Below are 21,507 nucleotides of genomic sequence, written 5' to 3'. Positions count from 1 at the left end.
TTTACTTGATGGGGCAGACATGGACTGGGGAGATCACAAGAGGGGAAGAATTTGTACCTCCCCCATTAAGACCGGGGCTGAAATATGGATACATTTTCTCAGTAAAGGAGACATTGGTAAATGAGTAGATATGATCCCCGCAACATGCATTATAAAAGGAGACCAGACCTGTGTCATAGTCCACAAACACCCCCACCCTTTGGAGCGTCCCCTTCAGGGAGAGGGGAACAGGGGGACCAGCTAGAGCCTGATATGTGCCATTTCTCAGCCATATTGTCCAGAATCCATATGTAGGGTCCATGTATACCTGTTCCTTCCTATCAACAGACTCCTTGGCCACTCCTATAGTCCACCCAGTCTTCCCCTTAACCTGAACCTCAAAGTAGAATTTGCCAGAGGAGAAGCCCTCTCTTCCCAAAACAAAGATGAACTTAATAAACCTCTTTGGGGTATCTGGGAGATTCTGCCGTGTGTCTCCATGCTTCACTTGTTTCCCATCAGCAGATAGAATGAGCTTGGGATGTGCTGTATCAGGATCCAGGGTCACATCCACTAGTGGGCAAGGTAGAAATGAAGTTCAATTTCTATATCTAACATTATTTATTTGAATCACAAGTTTTACTGTGCAACTCCTGAACATAGCAAAGCATTTTTTATAAGGAGGCAAATGTGCTTGTACTTTTACTTGTACTTGCAATGTAAATTAGTGTTTGAGTTGTATAGTCATATAGTAGGCAATCCTGCATAATATTCTCATTCAACCTTCGTTGTGTTGTAATTCTGTTTTATAGGGAAACACATGTGATACTGGTTATGATTTATTTAGATACTAACACACTTACCTGCATGTTGTTTAATTGTTTTCATGTCATGTGGTTCTGAGGATGAGAATGGTAGAAAAGGTTATCCACACAAGTCATGTTTATTAACACAGCATTCCACATGACAAACACAGACTCCATTTGCTGAGAGAATAAGAGGATGTTTTTCAAATACCTCTGCATGAATATGAATGAATATTCCTTTATTGCCCCAAAGGGAATTTGTCTTGCATTTGGGAGTACAATAAACATTTGGACAGACAATTACAATAGCACACAAAGACCAGACTAGACTAAAAAAGACAAACAAAACATACAAAGTAGATTAAAATAAAAAAATAAATCCTATATGCAATTAGTACAGTCATTCTGTCTGAACTTAACTTTTTTAAAGATTGTATGCCTCTAGGAACAAAAGATGTTAACCCTCTACTTGTCTTAAAGAAGGGTAACCTGTATCTAAGGCCAGAGGGTAGGGGGGAGTACTCCAAGAAAAGGGGGTGAGATGAGTCGTCCAATATTTTTATGGTTAAGGTAGTCGTGTACTCATCAGAAATGTGCCTGATCGATTTAACATCTGTACCAGTTATTTTAGAGCCTAAATGTGTAATTTTGTCCAACACATGTCATGTGTTTTAACAGAAAGACCACCTCCCCAACTCTGAATGGCAAAGGTTACCACACTCTGTATAAAAGTCAGATAACACTATCTTAAAATCATGCAGTAGGCTAATACTAGAACCAATCAGTGAAACAGGAGGACAAACAGGGTGGATTTCATGGTGGTTTGTCAGCCAATCAGGAACAAGCTGAATCGTCACTAGCCATCCCCAGTAGTGAATTACATTTGCTAATGGGTGTATACATACATTTCCAGGCTTCACAAATATATTGTCAGTACCAGATGTTGCTTCATTGGACATTCATAACGACCCATGTCAGTGTTGGCCATATTTCAACAGAATAGAGTGGACTGTTAGAGCTGATGCTTCCCTGAGGAGCTGTGTATGTAACATGTTAGTGATCAACAAGCTCAGACAACATTTTATTGCTGATTCTATGAAGGACTCCACTACAGCTACTGGATCATCATGTGATGTGTGGTCTTAGTGTCGTGCTGTTCCAGTAACCCCATGCAGTGAGTCAGCTTGTCCACTGAGTGGCACTGCAGGATTTCTGATGAGTCTGAGTATAATATGGCATATATAGAAAAAAAACAGCAAAGGATCATTGCATTACATTACACTAGCTGACGTTTTTATCCAAAACGTCTTTTGTCCAAAAGTTATTTTCATTTCCCGGAGTAATGTGGGATCATGCCTTTTGTCTGTCCCTGGAGAATTGTGGGGCCAGGTGCCTTGCTCAAGGACATTTCAGCCATTGATGGAGTGTGTAGGGAGAGATAAGGGTGGGATTTTTCAAACAAACCCTCTGTTCTTAAGACCACCTCCTGATTAGGCCACGACAGAGCCATACAGAGGGAGAGTCGGGCAATCTCCACTGTGTCCTAGGGCCGACTTCCACATTAGCAAAATTAGCTGTTTTAGCGTCTCGGAACTTAGCGTTGCGAATGTTAGTGCCTAGAAGTGGGCGTAGCACACAGCAAATGCAATGCGATGCAATGCAGGGAATATGACAAGACTCGCTATTCATAGTAATATCTTCAGATAAACATCACAGATGGTAAAACGGTTGTGATTATCATTACAGAGACAGTTGATAGTTTACATATTTGTGGTGATTACCCCGCAGTATAGTTCGTTAGTCCTTATTTTTGACTTTTTATGTGGTGGTTCTATGTTGAGTGTATGGAAAGACAGCCGCTTTAGGCACGACCTCGATCTCGTTGAAAGGCGGGGCTGCAATTTATTTCCTGGTCCTCCATTCGCATAACTCTCCCTCTGTATGGCTCTGGTCCACAACTGCCCCATCATGTGGTGCAATGCTGGAACCACATGTAGTGAGTCAGATTGTCCACTAGGTGGAACTGCAGGACCTCAGATGAGTTTGCCACATTTAAAGGGGTATGCCACTATTTCGGGACTGAATACGTTGCCCTGGGTTTATGAAGGCGGTAGAGCGTCTTATTTTTCATGTTAGGCATTGTCTTGTTTTAAGGAGGGAGTCAGTATCTAAGCTAGTGAGAGTCAATGGATCACACATGCTACAGTGATCCATTGACTTTCACTAGCTTAGCTACATACACAATTATTCCATCCAAACTAGTGTTAAAGTTGCAATCTCTAAATCTTAATCCTTCACTCTGCAGCTGGATTCTAAACTTTCTCACCGATAGGCCTCAAGCAGTGCGACTGGGCAAGTTCACCTCCTCCACACTCTGCCTCAGCACCGGCGCGCCCCAGGGATGTGTGCTCAGCCCCCTACTCTATTCCCTTTTCACACATGACTGCAGAGCCATTCACAATTCCAATACCATCATTAAGTTTGCTGACGACACTACGGTAATTGGCTGCATCACAAATGGAGATGAGTCAGCCTACAGGGCTGAGGTGGCGGCATTGTCAACCTGGTGTGTGGATAACAATCTACTCCTGAATGTCAGCAAAACAAAGGAATTGATCGTGGATTTCCGGAGGACACAACACCAGCCACACCAGCCAATTTACATCGCTGATACTGCAGTGGAGAGGGTTAAGAGCTATAAATTCCTAGGAGTCAACATCAAGGAGGATCTCAGCTGGTCTCATCACATCAATTGCATCACTAAGACGGCTAGACAGCGACTGTTTTTTCTGAGACGGCTGCACAGATATGGAATGGAGAGTAGGATACTGGCCAACTTCTATCGCTGTACAATAGAAAGCATACTAACTGGTAATTTCACAGCCTGGTATGGTAACACCACTGCCCAAGACAGGAGAGACCTCCAGCGAGTCATCAAATCTGCTCAACGGACAATCAAAGCAGATCTACCCAACATCCAGGATCTCTACAATCAGCGGTGTCTGAGGAGGGCCAAACGAATTATAGCTGATCCGCACCACCCCAGCTACACACACTTCACCCTTCTACCATCTGCCCGGAGATACAGTTGCTTACGTGCTCACACCAGCCGACTCAGGGACAGCTTCTTCCCTCAGTGTATCAGACTGTTAAATTCAAAAACACAGACATTGGAAGGAATTCACTCATTACATCTCCCCTTTCTCCAACCTGCCAATATTTTATTTATTTTTTGCAGCTTTCAACTTTTTCAACTTTTTAAATATATATTTTTTTCCTACTTTTTTTGCCTTTTTAACATTCTTTTTTTTTACCTTTTTTGGGACTACCAGAGCAGGGAAGCTTTTCATTGTATATATATGTTTCATATATATACATATGACAATAAAATATCTTGTATCTTGTATCTTGTACATACTCCCTCTTTTAACTTATCTTAAAGCAAGACAACGCTTAACATGAAAAATAACACACTTTGCCATCTTTATAAACCCTGGCCAACGATTTGAACTATTAAGCCCCAAAATAGTGACATACCCCTTTAACCTACAATATTTCATTTCTATAGAAAATACAGTGAAGTGAAATGCACAAGTTGTCAAAATATCTCATAGTCACCATAGGCACCTTTGCAAGACCAAATTGCCCACACATTAGAAATGGTAACGGCAAATAACTTTGCCCAAGCAGAACAAATCATTTAACAAATTCTGATCTCACCTAGTTCACCAAGACGCCTCTGTAGTTCCTCTCTCTCAGCACTGAACATGGTCTCCAACTGGAATTATAGATTAGAATAGAACAGAGTGGGATATGGATCATGGAAAGTAGGCCTAATCTAATAATTTGGAGACATCCACAGATAAATGTGCATTATTCCATCAGTAGCATGTCACAAAATGTGACATGTAAACATGCCAAAATTATTTACCCCTCTAGTGAAGACCTATATTCTCTCTGCTATGATTCACATTAAAAGTACAAAAATATCACACAGAATTATCACTAAAAAATATATTTTTCCCAATCAAGTTGATGTTGTCTGCATCTACCTGGTCTTTCTCTGATGTGATGTTGTTGTATTGGAGCTGTAGTTGGTCTTTCTCTTCAGTAAGGTTCTGGTACCTGAGCTGTAAATCTTTTGTTTTCAGACCTGTGAGGCAAAGTCCAATTGTAACAGCCAAACGGAGATCACAGACCAAATCCACAACCAGTTTGTAGTGAAGTGAGTCAGCTTGTCCACTGAGTGGCACTGCAGCAAACAGTAAGTTCTCAACAACAGGATATAATGACATGTATATTAAATGCAGTGAAGGATTATTACATTCCATTACACTAGCTGACACTTTTATCCAAAACAACTGACAGTTATTGTCTGTCCCTGGAGAATTGTGGGGCCAGGTGCCTTGTTCAAGGGCACTTCAGACAATTATGGAGCTGTAGGTAGGAGAGGTAAGGGTGGGATTTTCCAAACAAACTCTCTGTTCTTAAGACCACCTCCCTAAAGGGCGGGTTATGCTTCCTACTTGTGCCACAGAGTGAGCTTGTCGCAGCCATGATGCAGTTAATTTTGGTTTATGCCCTGTTTTGAAGCACGGTCTGCGCGATGTCATTCCGCGCTGAAACTGCTTTCAATACAAAGAGTAAACTACGTGTCGGTTGTTTTTTAGCATCACAGACTCGACGAGAATGAAAATGAAACATTAAATCTTTATATCACGTGCATGTTTGATCGCACTGGCAGCCACAGTGGTAGTTTGGAACAAAGAAGTGGCTCATTTGTCGAGGACGAAGCGGAATGTTTCCTCGACCTCGGAACCACTGTTCAACTGTCCAAATAACTTCAGCGTCGTAACTTGCAAGCGCATGTGTTGTCTTTGGTTCGTGTAAATAAATCAAACAACAAAGCACGGGCAACTTATTTAATGAAGAGCTCACAGTCCGTAGACCGACGAAGGTTAGAACAAGGAAGTAGCGCTTGTTCTCGACTCGAGGACAGAGCAGGCTGGTCGAGAGGACCAATCAGAGACCTATTTTCGCCCTTTCACGCCGTCGCTCCCTGCGTCGAGACACAATTTCGGGGAGGTGCCCCAGAGTACCTGCGTGATGGGGGGGGCTTCACTCCGTTAACTGCGCGGCTCACTGCATCATGATGCAGTGACGCTGATCTCGAGGCATAAACCACCCTTAAGGCCACGGCTGCCCCATCATGTGGTCTTAGTACAATGCTGGAACCCCATGTAGTCAGTCAGCTTGTCCACTGGGTGGCACAACAGGACCACAGATGAGTTTGCCACATAGCATAACCTACAATATTTAATTTCTATAGAAATTGCAATTAACCTAAATTCACAAGTTACAAAAATATCTATTAGTCAATAATTGACCACAGTACACATTTCCTGTAGCCTAACTGAGTCAACTTGGTTACTTTCCACCTCTGCTGTATGGTCAATAATATAACTTTCCCCAAACAGAAGAAAATCTGTTAATGAATTCTGATCTCACCTAGTTCACCAAGACGCCTCTGTAGTTCATCTCTCTCAGCACTGAACTTGGTGTCCAACTGGAATTGTAGATTAGAATAAAACAGAGTGGGATATGGATCATAGAAAGTAATAGAAGTGAACTCTAATGCTTTGGAGACAGGCCTATCCACAGAGAAATTTGCATTCCACCAGTAGCATGTCACAAAATGTGACATGTAAACATGCTAAAATAATTTTTCTCTCTTGTCCAGTTTTATCTGCTGTGACTCATTAAAGGTAACACAAATATAACACATAGAATTATTTCTTTAAAATCAGTACAACTGTAGTACATGTTCGTACCAGGGCTGGACTGGCCATCTGGCATACCGGCATTTCCCGGTGGGCCCTGCAACCTCGTTTTTTTGTTTTGTTTGTTTGTTTACATTTCTGAAAATAGGGGCCCACAAGGGTGCGGGACCCACTGGCGATTCAGTTCTGCACCGCTAATTATGAGGGGCCCCTTTAAGCCAAAAGTGCCTGGGCCCTATCTTTCCTCCAGTTCAGCCTTGGTTCGTACTCACAATGTGTATTTTTGTGTAAATATACCAAGGGTGCCTTGGGCCTCAATCCAGGCCTTTGCCTCCTTGGAAGAATCACTTTACCAAAGTATTAGCCTAAAAAGCCACTTCATAAGGCATTCTGGTCATTATTGTCATCATGGTATGTAAATACATCAAATATATGATTCAATAACATGTACTACAGTTGTACTTACATGTTATTACACCAGTTATTCCACTATACCTAATGTGTAAGTACACTGTAATTAAAGCCCCACTAAGATAAAGTGTTACCAGAACCACTATATATCACTTATTTCTCCAACCAAATGGGGGAAGGAGGTGCTTAATTCTGCTCCCTTCGGTTGTTTTGGGTAGGGTGCGCACATCCAATGTCACTTGCTGCAGGTACCAGACAAAAGTGCCAGACAGTTCAAGAAGAGGTCCGCATATTGCGGAATAAGCTCCAAAAACGTGAGTCTAAATTAAAATAGCAACGTTTTGATCACCCTGGATCCTCGGCAGGCATATATTAAATAACACAAAAAGTAGGCCTATAAATACACAGGTCATAGTGTAGCATCTATTAGGCCTATCTTATAAGAGAGAGAGAGGGGGGGGGAGAGAGAGAGTAGTGTGTGGGAGGATATTGATGAATGGTAAATGACAATTTAATGACTAAATTCAAGTTAACCATTAGAATTAAAAGGAGACTCTGTAAGTGATACAGGATGAATACAAGCCAAAACAAAGACATATTAGCAAAAAAACAACCCCAAAATAGTTAGGAGAGAGACAGAGACAGACAGAGACAGAGACAGCAAGACAGCCAGAGAGAGCATTGGCACACAGTATGGTGTGTGGGAGTCATGTGCTGTAGTGTGCTAAAGAATGACTCAATGACATATTCTGAGATTGTCTTAAATACCCACATCCCACAACAAAAGCTGCCCACTCGCATGGCATTTGGTCTTTGTAAATCCACCAATACACACCACCATGGGGGCCACACCAAAGAAAACATATTTGAAGCCTGCAGCGGGGGAGTTTCTAGGATAGTTCTTTGAGTACAGTGTCATTCTGCATCATCCTTCAATCTCAGATCTTACATGTGTATCTTAGGGGAATTTCCCTTGCAGAAACATAGTACCAATTCACAGGAAAGAAATATAACACAATCGAGTTAACTTTGTCTTTGTCTTTACCTGTCCTCTCTCTGCTGTCGTGTTGGTATGTGTTGGCAGTTGATCTTTCTCTTCAGCAAGGCTCTTGTACCTGAGCTGCAAATCTTTTGTTTTCAGAATTGTGATGCAAAGTGTAACGGTAACAGCCAAGAGGAGAACACAGACCAACACCACAGCCAGTTTGTAGCGACCTGAGGAGAACATGTGTGCAAGAGAGCATTTGAACAAAATGGGGTATACTGTAAACATGAAAGTCCCAGATTGAACTAGCCTAATGCATACTTACGGTAATGTCCTCCTGAACTATCTGAGGTTGCTCGATGCTCAGTCCTCTGCTGTGATCCTTTAGGAACTTCATTCATACAAATGGTTTCAGCCTTGTTAGTGGGTCTTGAGGTGTTGAAAGACTCTTCATCTTCATAAATGTTCTCTGGCATGATTGTCTGCTTCTTGACTGTCCTCTAAGATGTACTCTAAGGCCTCTATAGCGGAGTGGAGATGTTATAAGAGGGGCTGGATTTTTACCTCTAGAGGAGCTGGATTTTTACCTCTGTGATTAACATGACTTCTGATAACCACATTGTCCAGTATTTATAGTTAAGATGCACTGTTATCACCCCCTTCCTGTTATTGGACTCCCTGGACTATCCCATACACCACCACCACCACAGTCTCCCCCTTAACCTCATTGTAAAATATTCCTGAAGATAACCCTTCTCTTCCCAACACATTGCCAGGTGGATTAAACCTTTTTGGAATGTCAGTGAGATTGTGTCTCCATGCTTCACTTGTTTCCCGTCATCAGACAGGATGAGATTGGTCTGTGGTGAAACACAAGCCATTGCAGCCTTTAAATCCGACAGCATTTGGTTCTCTCCTCCACCACATCAGTGTTGACTTGGACTGACATCTTAAAAAGATCTATGGTAATAATAACAAGTCCGACAGGCGGACAACAGATGCGTCCGTCTATGCCCGTTCTGAACCTTTTTTGCCCAAACGCCCCCTTGGCCTCCTCATAACCTGTCAAGGCAATTTATCAATAAGCCTACCATGTACTGTATAAGCCTGGATTTGAAAAAGTACCATAGGATTTCAACAGTGTTGGGCAATTTACTGAAAAACTGTAATGCATTGCTGATTACATGTTACTGTCTTTTCAAAATAATCCCTTACACTACATTTAGCAATGTGGGGACCTAAGGCGAATTTAGCTTAGGGGGGCCATCGGTCCATCCCATATCACATTTTTTTTTAACATAAAATCTCTATTTTTGTTAGGCTATTTTTTTTTTTTAATCACATTTTTTTTTTTTTTTAATTACAAACATAAAAAACAGGCAAACATTACAACCCTTTCTGGACAGATTTCAATGAATAGGCTATTTGCAATTTTGCATAGGCCTACATTAAATAAACTAAAATGTGAAATTCTCTTTTCACTTTAATATGAGAGCAGTGATGTCCCCCCCTCACTGAAGTGTTATTTCATGTGTGAGCATGATGCTGTCACCTATTTGAAGTGACGTTGATGTTGGATTTCATGGAATACTTTTAAATGCCGCTTTGGGAAGAAAACAGAGTAGGCGACAGGTGAACTGTATTTCTGTCAAAACAGTGGTTTGCAGGCGTTTGCGTTTTCACGTGGATATTGTCTTCGTGGACCGTAACAGACAAACCGTAAGTTCCATAAACTAATCAATGAGACATTGGCTACGTGTACATGATGTTTTTAAGTCCGATTTAATAAATGCGATTTAAATAGATCGGATTAAGAGTTATTTTGCGATGTGTATACATGGCACTTTCACTTAAATGCGATTGAACGTCTGGGGAAAATAAAGCATTGCGATTGGACTGAGGACGCACGTGCTGTGCGAGCCAAATAAGGCACGGGGGCGTGGTTCAATGCCACCGAGATGCAGGTCATCTTCCCCACGAAAATCGTTGCCTCAGGCGGACTGAAATCACATTTCCCCCTTTCTCCCTGGATCATTTACAATGCTACATTAGCTACCCTGTTAGCATAGAAAAACGAGTGGTCAAATGGTAATGTGGAGTAACTTTGTTGTGCTTCATTACTTCGTGGGGCACTTTTACATCAATATATGGAAGCCACAACATTTATAGTCGCTTAGGGACTTTAAATTAAGCAAAACTTTCATGTGAAAATCAACAGGAAGTGCCGCCATGTTTTTCTCACTGGCAAAGAGCACGGTTGGTTTGCACGCATGAGCTCCAGGCCAAAACTGAGCGACTGCCACCTTGTGGACACAAGAGGGAATCACAGGAGGGAATCACAATTCAGAAACGCATCACGGGAGGGAAACGCATCACGGGAGGGCGGACGGACGGACGGACGGACGGACGGACGGACGGACACCAAAGCCTCTTATAGAGATGCGTGGGACGCATCTAAAAACACATTTTATTTGGAGCGCATTTCAAGATACCCAAGGACACTTTTCTGCAGAGAATGATAAAATAGTAGTATGGTTAAAACAGTTGTAAAGTAAGTAGCCCCATAATGCACCCCGTACCAACAGTGGAACACTGTAATAGTCATTGAAAAGTTAACTACCATAGTACTACACTATACACACTATACTATAACATAACACAGAGTTTTAGATTTATTGTAATGTGCATTGAATTTGCCTGGAGACCAATGAGTAAGGCATTGCAGTAGTCTGGAGGTGATGAAAGCATGAAGGAGAGTCTCTGCAGTGGTGAGGCTGCGAGAGGAGCGGAGTTTGGAGATGGGAAAAAATGCCTTGATGAGACTCTCTAAATCCAATGCAGATAGCGCATACAAGACAAGCCAAGAGCTTTTAATGAGCACGAGAAAGGAAGCACAGCATTTCCTGTGTTAAAATACTTGGAAAAGGCCTTCAACTGCAGGTAACTTCATGCCAAGAAGTGGTACAATACATCCGCTCTCTGGGAGTTAACATCAGGAAGGACCTGACCTGGGGCGTCAACACCGTTGCACTGGTGATAAGGCACAGTAACTATTTCCTCAGAATACTCAGGAAAACAACATCTGTCAGGAGCTGTTTGTGTTTGTGAGATGTTTGTGTCCTTCTACCGCTGCTCAGTGAACAGCAAACTGACATACTGTTTTTGTATGTGGTTCCCATATGCACTGTGGCACAGAGGCCAGAGCTCTAGGGGCTCATAAAAGCAGCAGAGAACAGCGTGCTGCCCTCTTCCATCTCTGGAGGGCCTTCACAGCACCTGCCTAAAGAAGGCCACTTCCATTCTAAGAGACATATCACACCTAAAACACAAGCTGATTGAACTGCTGCCATCTGGCGGTAGATACAGGTCCAAGTAAGAGCAGGCTACTTCAATCAGTATTGGAATGTTCTTTTTGAAAAGCTCATGTCTTCTCCAACATATTAAACATGCATGTGAACGTACACACAGGTGTAACCAAGCAATTTTGAGACGTTGACAGATACGTGCATTATAATTCCCTATACACGGCTTTTAGACGTTGACAGACCTGCAGATCGTTAATTGATGACAAAACGTTAATGTATGACATCTAGTGGCAGAAGGCAGAATTCAGATTTCCAAAACGTCATAACAAAGAAGGCCAAATGCAGCAACATAACCATAGTTCAGAAGATATGGAGACACACACACACACACACACACACACACACACACACACACACACACACACACACACACACACACATACAAATGTGCTTTGGAGAAACTGTACAGCCTGCTTCAGTAATATTGACCTATGCATAGGAGTGCATTTTGCAGTAGATTCTGAAGTATATAGGTAGGGGCCTGTACTGAAAATATGAATACTGTCTTAATAGGGTTTTGCAGCAAATGTTATGATAACCAGACACACGAGTTCTAATTATAATACCAGTGTAGCCATGTTATAGTAGCAGAGAGGATCAAGTGGTTAACAGACCACACCAGTCTGGTGATAGGTGTTGGAGTTGGACACAAGTTGGCAAATACATAAGTGTTATCAAGTAGAACTATTTCCACCAAAGTTGCTAACATATTCATTTATTCTTTTTAAAATGCATCTATTGTAGTACATGTAATGCCAACACAAGGAGATATTATAATTTGTATATATAAAGGTATTACCTACGTATTAGTAAAAGCAGACGAGTACATGTCAGAAAAGTCTAGCTGTGTTACAGTCACAAGTACAAAAATGGAATTGGAAGCCAACACAACACATTTGACAATGAGATCTAGGGCCATTTCTTATCTCTTCATTAAAAGTGAAAGTATCATTTCATTTCAGTGAGTTGTTCCGTTCAGTGTTGCTGGAGCTGTACATTTTTTGTGGAACAAGTAGGCCTTATAAAGTATCACTGACAGTAATGCAATGTAAGATAAAATGTCTTTAAAGATCTGTCCTGCACCTGTTGAAAAAAAATACTGAAGAAAACAGTTCTGCATTATTAGTTCTGCAAGTTATATTGTAATATTGTAGGCCTACTGTATAATCCAAATACCATGTGCCATGACAACTAAAGCAGAATGCACAAAAATCCATCCCAAATCAGTGTGTCATTTCAACATTTACGGAATTGTCCACAAATATTTACAGTTCATATTATTTACTTTATTGGGCAGCCATGGACTGGGGAGATTATGAGAGGTGCAGAATTTTTACCTTCCTTATTCAGATTGGGGCTGAAGAATGGATAGATTTTCTCAGTGAATGACACATTGGTAAATGAGTAGATATGATCCCAGCAATATGCTTCATAAAAGGAGACTAGACCTGCATCATAGTCCACAAACACCCCCACCGTTTGGAGCGTCCCCTTCAGGGAGAGGGGAACAAAGGGATCAGCATGAGCCACATAAGTCCCATTTCTCAGCCATATTGTCCAGAGCCCATATCTAGGACTCAGGTACAGCTGTCCCTTCCTGTCAACAGACTCCTTGGCCACTCCTATAGTCCACCTAGTCTTCCCCTTAACCTGAACCTCATAGTAGAATTTGCCAGAGGAGAAGCCCTCTCTTCCCAACACATTGCTGAAATTGTTAAACCTCTTTGGATTGTCTGGACGATTCTGTCGTGTGTCTCCAGTCGTCACTTGTTTCCCATCAGCAGACAGGATGAGACTCAATGCTGCTGTGTCAGGATCCAGGATCACATCCACTAGCAGGAGGTAGAAATAAAAGTTATTCAAATTGAATAGGCCAACACACAATTATATTTATATTTAATAGCATGCAATAATAATAATAATAATAATAATAATAATAATAATAATAATAATAATAATAATAATAACTTAATAATAATTTATCTAAATGTCCTGTATTTATTGTAGGCTAATTCTTGACACTCGTGATGATATATTTAGATGATTTCAGCCCCCCAAAAGTCTCAAATCCAATGCCACCAGGGGCCTTGTTTCAGTTCTCTGAATCTAGTGCTTTTATGTCTTTTCTTTTTTAGTCTAAGAAATTCTTGTGAATTTAATGCCTTTTCTATGATTTTTATGCTGTTTTCTGACCGTTATTCCATGAATTCTCAACCAGCCACTCGGCATAACTTATCCTTAAATTTTTCCAGTCTTCTTTCGAATCAACCAATGTTCTTTATTTTGTTGTTTTCTGTTCTGTTACAATTAAAGGTATTATTATTTACACACTTACCTGCATGTTGTTTAATGTGATGTGATTCTGAGGATGTGAATGGTAGAAAAGGTTATCCACACAAGTCACGTTTATTTACACAGCATTCCATATGACAAACACAGACTCTATGTGCTGAGAGAATAAGAGGATGTTTTTCAAATACCTCTGCATGCAACAGGCTAGTAAGGTACTAGAACCAATCAGTGAAATCAGTCATGGTGCACTTCATGGTGATTTGTCAGCCCAGTAATGAAAATTTTGCTTCCGATGGTGTGCAGATTTTCAGGCTAAAAAATTGTCAATGCCAGATGTTCCTTCATTGGATATTCTACAACGACCCATGTCAGTGTTGGCCATATTTCAACAGAATAGAGTGGACTGTCAGAGCTGATGCTTCCCAAATGCCTGATAGCTGAGGAGTTGTGTGTGTAACAGGATGGTGATCAACAAGCTCAGACTACATATTAATGCTGATTCTATGAAGTACTCCACTACAGTTATTGGATCATCATGTGAAGTGGTCTGATAGTGTTAGTGTTGTGCTCTTCCCATGTAACATCATGCAGTGAGTCAACTTGTCCACTGAGTGGCACTGCAGGACTTCTGATGAGTCTGCCACAATAGTACAGCAGTGTGTAACATGTATATAGAAAATGCAGTGCAGTGAAAGACATCTACTCACCTATCTCACCAAGACGTCGCTGTAGTTCATCTCTCTCAGCCGTCACAGCATTGAAGTTTGTCTCTAGCTGGGATTCATGATGGATTAGAAAGGCATTCCTCTCCTCCAACTGTTAGCATAGAAGAGAAGAGAAGAGAAGAGAACAGAACAGAACAGAACAGAACAGAACAGAACAGAACAGAACAGAACAAACTGGGGCTTTACATGTGTCTGAGCAGAATTTGACTTTCAGAAAGACAGCAACAATTCACAGTAAAAAAAAAAAAAAAAGCAAAAATGTCACAAATACATGAAAAGTAGACAAAAAAGTAAAGAAACTGTAGAAGTCTGTTTCTGCTAGAGTCTGTTTTTTTTCCAGACTTAAGTGTGTGTTGTCTGTCTGTGTCTTTACCAGTGCGTTATCTGCTGTGATGTTGTTGTATTGGTGCTGTAGCTGGTCTTTCTCCTCTAAAAGGCTCTTGCACCTGAGCTGTAAATCGTTTGTTTTCAAAATTGTGATGGTTATAGCCAAAAGGAGAATGCAGACCAACACCACAGCCAGTTTGTAGCGACCTGGGGAGAACATGACGACAAATGAGTTCAAGAGTATTTGAGCATAGCATTATATGAGATTTATTGTCTAACTCCCCGATTGAAAATCCTGCACACTTACGGTCTTGTCCTCGAGAGCTATGTGGGGTCCGCAGTTGAGATTCTTTAGTAATGTCATTCATACATATGTTTTCATCTGTGTTACCTGCTGGTTTTGTATTGTGAAAAGAATCTGCATTTCCATAAACGTCCTCAGACATGTTTGTGTCTGTGGTCCCTGTGGTCTGTCTGTGATCCCTGTGGAGTGTGAAGCTGTTCTGGTGGGTCAATGAAGTGGCCTCTTCGTCACTACTCTGTCTACTCTTCTACTCTGTCAACTTTTTAAATCTAAGCTGAAGACACACCTCTTCACTTCTGCTTTTGAATTACACTGACAGGCACTTCCACTTTACTTATTAGTTTATTTTTTTTTCTCATTTTTTTTTTTTTCAAATGCATTCTACTTATTTTATTTATTTAAAAACATGCATTTTATTTTTTATTTCTATTTTATTTAGCATTATAATTATTCTCCTATTGTTAATTCATTGAAGCTTTGTTATACTTTCTCTACTGTTATCTATTTGTTTTGATTGTAAAGTGTCCTTGGGTATCTTGGAAGGCGCTCAAAATAAAATGTATTATTATTATTATTTTATGCTCATGGTGAAAAGGGTAGTGAACCTCAAAAAAGGAAGTCACAACCACATAACCAGAAATAGGTCTGTGCATGCCAAGCTTGTAAATGAGGGATGAGGGAGAGATTTGGAAGACGAGTCTAATGTAAAATTGCGATATTAAAAAGTGAATGCAAATCTTTAATAATTCCCAGTCAAGTCCAAACCAAAAAGCAGGTGGAACAGTTACTGTAAAATGCTGTTCCCTGTTTTGAGAATGAAAGTGGATTTTGCCTTTAAAACTCAAAATATTAACGAGATTGTAAAACAAACACCCGACACCACCCCAAAATAGATACAATTCTTCTTAGCCCCATGCTTTCCAAGTGTATATAGCCTACGTCATACTCCTATTAGGATGACTGATTGGCCAGGGATTCTGTGGGGTGTATTGGATGTTCTTGAAGAGTGAGAGGGTGATCAGTCAGAGGTCAGGTCTATAGCCTACGTATGTTGTTTGATGTAGTGGAAGTGGCAGACTTAGTGCAGCTATTATCCTTATTATCTGTAAAACAGGCTCAGACTAAGATGGTGGTTGGCCTGGTTTGGTTCATCTGGCTCCTCAGCCATCTATAGGCCTCTCACCGTCTGAGTGGCAGTATGGAGGGTGAGGGTCCATTGGAGACAATTACACACAGGGCCCCCTTGGCAAAGCAATGATAGCCCCCACCCCCCATAGAGTCTGACAAGGTCATAATAGGGCCCCCCGCTAACAATATGGGAGAGCGAAGGGACAAATCCCCTGCTTGACTGCCCTATAGCTCCGCCTCTGGCACAGGTCATAATCACAGTACATAATCGTCATAATCATAATACAGTAATTCGAAGCTCAGACAATTAAGTACTAAAGCAAAAAGATCAGTGCAATTCCCACAACTTCCCACATGAAAATAAATCATACAACCAGTTGTGTCCAGACACATGAAAACAGGCTGCAGGTAGGTGCAGGGGCATATTGAGAGTAGGCCTACATATTCAAACTGCGCTTTACAATGATCCCTTGGCATCCTAAGGGAATCACATGTCACATGACAATTGCACAATAAGAAAAGAAAATCACCAAAAAATGTATAGCCGATTATCTCTGTTTTGCCCTGAGACATGTCACTCTAGGATTGAAATCTGGTCGATGCACACGGAGAAAACAACAGAATATTGACTATGGTGATATCATCCAATATGGCTATGAGACAGAAAATATAGTTTTACCAACATTTGGCTGATTGTCAGGTGCCAATGTCAAGCCCTTCAAGTGACACTTGATGTGCTATTTACTTGATGGGGCAGACATGGACTGGGGAGATTATGAGAGGGGCTGAATTTTTACCTCCCTCATTCGTATCAGGACTGAAGTATGGATAGATTTTCTCAGTGAGTGACACATTGGTAAATGAGTAGATAAGATCCCAGCAATCTGCATCATAAAAGGAGACCAGACCTGCGTCATAGTCCACAAACACCCCCACCCTTTGGAGCGTCCCCTTCAGGGAGAGGGGAACAGGGGAATCAGCTGCAGCCTTATAGGTCCCATTTGTCAGCACTATTGTCCAGAGCCCATATTTAGGATTCAGGTATAGCTGTCCCTTCCTGGCCACTCCTATAGACCACCCAGTCTTCCCCTTAACCTGAACCTCATAGTAGAATTTGCCAGAGGAGAAGCCCTCTCTTCCCAAAACAATGCCGTACTTAATAAACCTCTTTGGAGTGTCTGGAAGATTCTGTCGTGTGTCTCCATGCTTCACTTGTTTCCCAGCAGCAGACAGGATGAGACTGGATGCTGCTGTATCAGGATCCAGGGTCACATCCACTAGTGGACAAGGTAGAAATGAAGGTCAATTTCTACATCTAACCTTATTTATTTGAATCACAATTTGACTGTGCAAGTACACTTGGTGTTTAACTTTGTCTATGAATGAACTCAAATCTCAAAATAAAGAAGCATTCATCAGATTTCAGATCTCGCCATTGAAGCTACTGAAACGTTTGTGAGGTGATTAAAAAGCAAAAAGAAATCTGATGAGTGCTTCTTTATTCATTTATTTTTGAGAACTGTGCAACTTCTAAACATATCAAAACAAATTAAAAAGTGGGTAAAAGTGCACACAAAGGTATTCGCCATGAAAATTAGTAGAAATTAGGGAAACACATGTGATACTGATGATATATTTAGATACTAACACACTTACCTGCATGTTGTTTAATGGTTTTCATGTCATGTGATTCTGAGGATGAGAATGGTATAAAAGGTTATGCACACAAGTCATGTTTATTTACACAGCATTCCATATGACAAACACAGACTCCATGTGCTGAGAACCAATCAGTGAAACAAATAGGAGGACATACAGGATGCACTTCATGGTGATTTGTCAGCCAATCAGGAACAAGCTGAATCATCATTAGCCGTCCCCAGCAGTGAATTACATTTGCTTCCGGTGTTGTGTGGATTTTCAAGCTTCAAATATATTGTCAGTACCAGATGTTGCTTCATTGGACATTCATAACGACCCATGTCAGTGTTGGCCAAATTTCAACAGAATAGAGTGGACTGTCAGACCTGATGCTTCCCAAATGCCTGATATCTGAGGAGTTGTGTGTGTAACAGGTTGGTGATCAACAAGCTCAGACTACATTTTAATGCTGATTCAGGACTCCACTACAGCTACTGGATCATCATGTGAAGTGGTCTTAGTGTCGTGCTGTTCGCATGTAACCTCATGCAGTGAGTCAGCTTGTCCACTGGGTGGCACTACATAACTTCTACTGAGTCTGCCCCTAGTACAGTCATATGGTATAGAACAAAATAACAAAGGATCATTGCATTACATTACACTAGCTGAGACTTTTATCCAAAACGTGTTTTGTCCAAAAGTTTATTACATTTCCTGGAGTAATGTGGGATCATGCGCTTTGCTCAAGGAAATTTCAGCCATGGATGTAGGTATAGGGAGAGATAAGGGTGGGATTTTCCAAACAAACCCTCTGTTCTTAAGACCACCTCCCTAATGATTAGGCCACGACTGCCCCATCATGTGGTCTTAGTGCAATACTGGAACCACATGCAGTGAGTCAGATTGCCACATTTAACCTACAACATTTCATTTCAATAGAAAATACAATGAAGTGAAATACACAAGTTGACAAAATGTCTTAAAGTCACCATAGGCACCTTTAGACATTTTGTCAACTTGTATGGTATAACCTCAAACAATTTGTTGGGCAATGAACTAGGCCTACCTTGCTCACTGAGATTCTTCAGTAGTTCATCTCTCTCAACAGTCATGGCATTGAAGTTGGTCTCCAACTGGGATTTACAGGCATAGAAAAGAACAGAATAGAATAACAACTTTCTCATCTATTCTCACATATCTCATCTATCTTTCTTCATTCATAGCACTAACATTGGTCTCTAGCAGGGATTCATGATGGGTCAGAGTGGTATTTCTCTAATAGAATAGAATAGAACTTTTAAGCAAAGCATTAACTAACAATAAACGTATAGTCACTGGAAGTGAATGGAGGCATTAGCATCAAGCCACAAATGATCACAGGCTACGATTAAATAGCTGTTTTGCACTCTGAATTTTACATTAATTTTAAAGTACTTTATAAGTAGGCTACATTTGATGATGTTTTGTTTGCCCCATAGACTTGCATTGCTACGCTTAATTTGGCTATACTGTTAAACTAGGCAATGGAAACACATAGACGAAAATTATATGCACATTCATGAATAATGCCGGGAAATACTGCAAATATGTGAAAATCAAAAAAGGGTGGACAGTTCCTTTAAAAAGTAACATTTTTATCTACTCAAGTTGGTGTTGTCTGTCTTACCTGGGCACTGTCTAGTGTGATGCTATTGTATTGGAGCTGCAGTTCATCTTTCTCTTCAGCAAGGTTCTTGTACCTCCAAATTGTGATGCAAAGTGCGATGGTAACAGCAAACAGGAGAACACAGACCAACACCACAGCCAGTTTGTAGCGACCTGAGGGGAGCAGTGCAAGAGGGTATTTGAACAATATGGATATGGTATTTACTGTAATAAATGTCTCAAGTTGAAAATAAGGCATTCTTACGGTAATGTCCTCCTGAGTTCTCTTGGGATTCCCCCTTATCAGTCCTCTGCTGAGATCCTTTAGGAACTTCATTAGTATATATGTTTTCAGCTTTGCTATTAGATGGTGTTGTAGTGTTTAAAAAATCAGCGTTCGCATAAATGTCTTCAGACATGTTTTTCTCTCTGTGTTTGGTCTCTCTGAAGTGTGAAGCTGTTCTGGTGTGTGTCAATGAAGAGTGGCCTTTATGATGTGATGTAGTGAACGTGACAGGAAACCTTTTGAGAGGCAGTTACAGCCACTCCATTGGTGACGTCATCACTTCAATCACTAGACTTGTGCATGTCAAACTTGTCATGAAAAAAAAACGTGCGAATTTGATTTTGTAAGTAAATTGTCATCACTACAGTGCTTAAAATTACAGTACATGCCCAGGTTAAAAAGGATATTTTAGCATTAAAGCGCATTACCCCAGTATTGGTCTAGCTGGTAATATGCTGGATTCCCTGCTTCACCTGCCAGCTGTTGTTGCTGCCCAGGTGGTACTCAGTCTTCCTTCTGTACTCAGACTTGGCTTTACGGATTCTGTTCTAGAGTCAGGTACAGGCTCCACTGTACAGAGCTTTTTACAGTAAGGAGAAGACCACAGTGGTCGGAACATTAGTCTGTCATGGAATATAACAAGAAGAAAGAAAAGGATTTGAAGTGTGGAGTTCTCTTACTGAAAAAAAAACAATCACTGTAGAGTTTGTCTTGCACCCTGGACGGGGTCTGCTCGTTTTTCCGACGCCCCATTGGTCCGATGCGTCAATGTTCCGAACATTTCCCATTGATCCTACAGCACTCAGGTAACTTTTTACCAATTAAATGAAACCCTTTGTCCCGACAGTCCAATGTTCCGACCAAAAGCTGCTTTAGATCATCGTCATCTCTGAAGCCTGCGCAGTGGTCATGCAGCATGCACATGTCTGTGACAGGTTAGGTTTAGGGAAAGTTTTGGTCAAGGTACAAATTTAACACTCAAACATTGCAATAGCCCACTGACAGGTTAGGGTTAGGAATGGTTTTGGGTAGGGCACAATTGTAAAACTTGGCAACATTGCATTAATGACAGGTTATGTTTAGGGGTGGTTTTGGTAAGGGCACAGCAAGACCGACTCAGACGGCATCTATGTGCTTGTCGCAGCGCATGCAGCTAAAGTCTACTTGGCACCGGGAAAAGCAGGACATACGACCTGGGATGATGACCAACCCCAAACAGCCATTGGTCGGAACATTGAGCTGTCGGAGCAAAGGGTTTAAATTAATTATTTCGAGTTAGTGGGCTATAGGATCAATGGGACATTTTCGGAATATTGACGCATCGGACTAAAGAGACGTCGGAAAAATGACATGCTACCCACCTGGACTAGGTATGAGCACCATCTTCCTCCTAAACTTCACTGCAAGCCCCATGAAGGTGATGTGTTTTTAAAGCTCCTTGATCTCTTCAGTCATCTGGTGAGGGAGACCCAAATGCATTTATCTACTGTAACAGTGACTATGTTGTGCTTGGTGTAACAACATACCACCAGTAAAGGACATCTAAGAAGGTGATCAGAGTTGAGTTAATAAGTTGTATGAGTGATTACAAATGAGAGACTGCTCTAATACGTACTACAGGTACTTTACAAGTTTATGTTTGTGAAAGAAGTGCTTGGATGTGGATGTCTAATTGCTCTACATCACATGGTTCATCTGGAGAGGCTCCTAATTAATCTGAAGGCCTCTCGTCATCTGAGTTGCTGTATGGAGGGAGGGTGAGGGGCTCCAGTGGAGTTTCCTGAGGAGGTCTGGGAGGGCTATTGGCAAGAGAAGAGAGTGAATGTATTATGTA

At 41.2% G+C, this 21,507-nt stretch overlaps 2 protein-coding genes across 2 annotated transcripts; both read right to left on the bottom strand.

Annotated features, from left to right (window-relative positions):
• Window position 1: 1 nt before the first annotated feature.
• On the bottom strand, window positions 2-4,554 carry LOC134438016 (E3 ubiquitin-protein ligase TRIM39-like). The gene is made up of 3 exons (XM_063187605.1): window positions 4,506-4,554; window positions 843-878; window positions 2-552 (listed from the first exon to the last, which is right to left on the bottom strand). The coding sequence occupies exons 1-3, from the start codon at window positions 4,552-4,554 to the stop codon at window positions 2-4; spliced, it is 636 nt and encodes a 211-aa protein (XP_063043675.1).
• Window positions 4,555-12,385: 7,831 nt separating this feature from the next.
• LOC134438015 (uncharacterized) lies at window positions 12,386-19,776 on the bottom strand. Its single transcript, XM_063187604.1, has 8 exons — window positions 19,410-19,776; window positions 18,810-18,876; window positions 17,759-17,794; window positions 16,900-17,379; window positions 14,717-14,877; window positions 14,326-14,434; window positions 13,662-13,688; window positions 12,386-13,158 (listed from the first exon to the last, which is right to left on the bottom strand). The coding sequence occupies exons 1-8, from the start codon at window positions 19,722-19,724 to the stop codon at window positions 12,608-12,610; spliced, it is 1,746 nt and encodes a 581-aa protein (XP_063043674.1). The 5' UTR covers window positions 19,725-19,776; the 3' UTR covers window positions 12,386-12,607.
• Between the last annotated feature and the right edge of the window lie 1,731 nt (window positions 19,777-21,507).

Source organism: Engraulis encrasicolus, chromosome 21, assembly GCF_034702125.1.
Source record: "Engraulis encrasicolus isolate BLACKSEA-1 chromosome 21, IST_EnEncr_1.0, whole genome shotgun sequence".
In the NCBI taxonomy this organism is placed as follows: domain Eukaryota; kingdom Metazoa; phylum Chordata; class Actinopteri; order Clupeiformes; family Engraulidae; genus Engraulis; species Engraulis encrasicolus.
The sequence above is the reverse complement of the archived record's forward strand: the minus strand, read 5'-3'. Positions and strand labels throughout refer to the sequence as shown.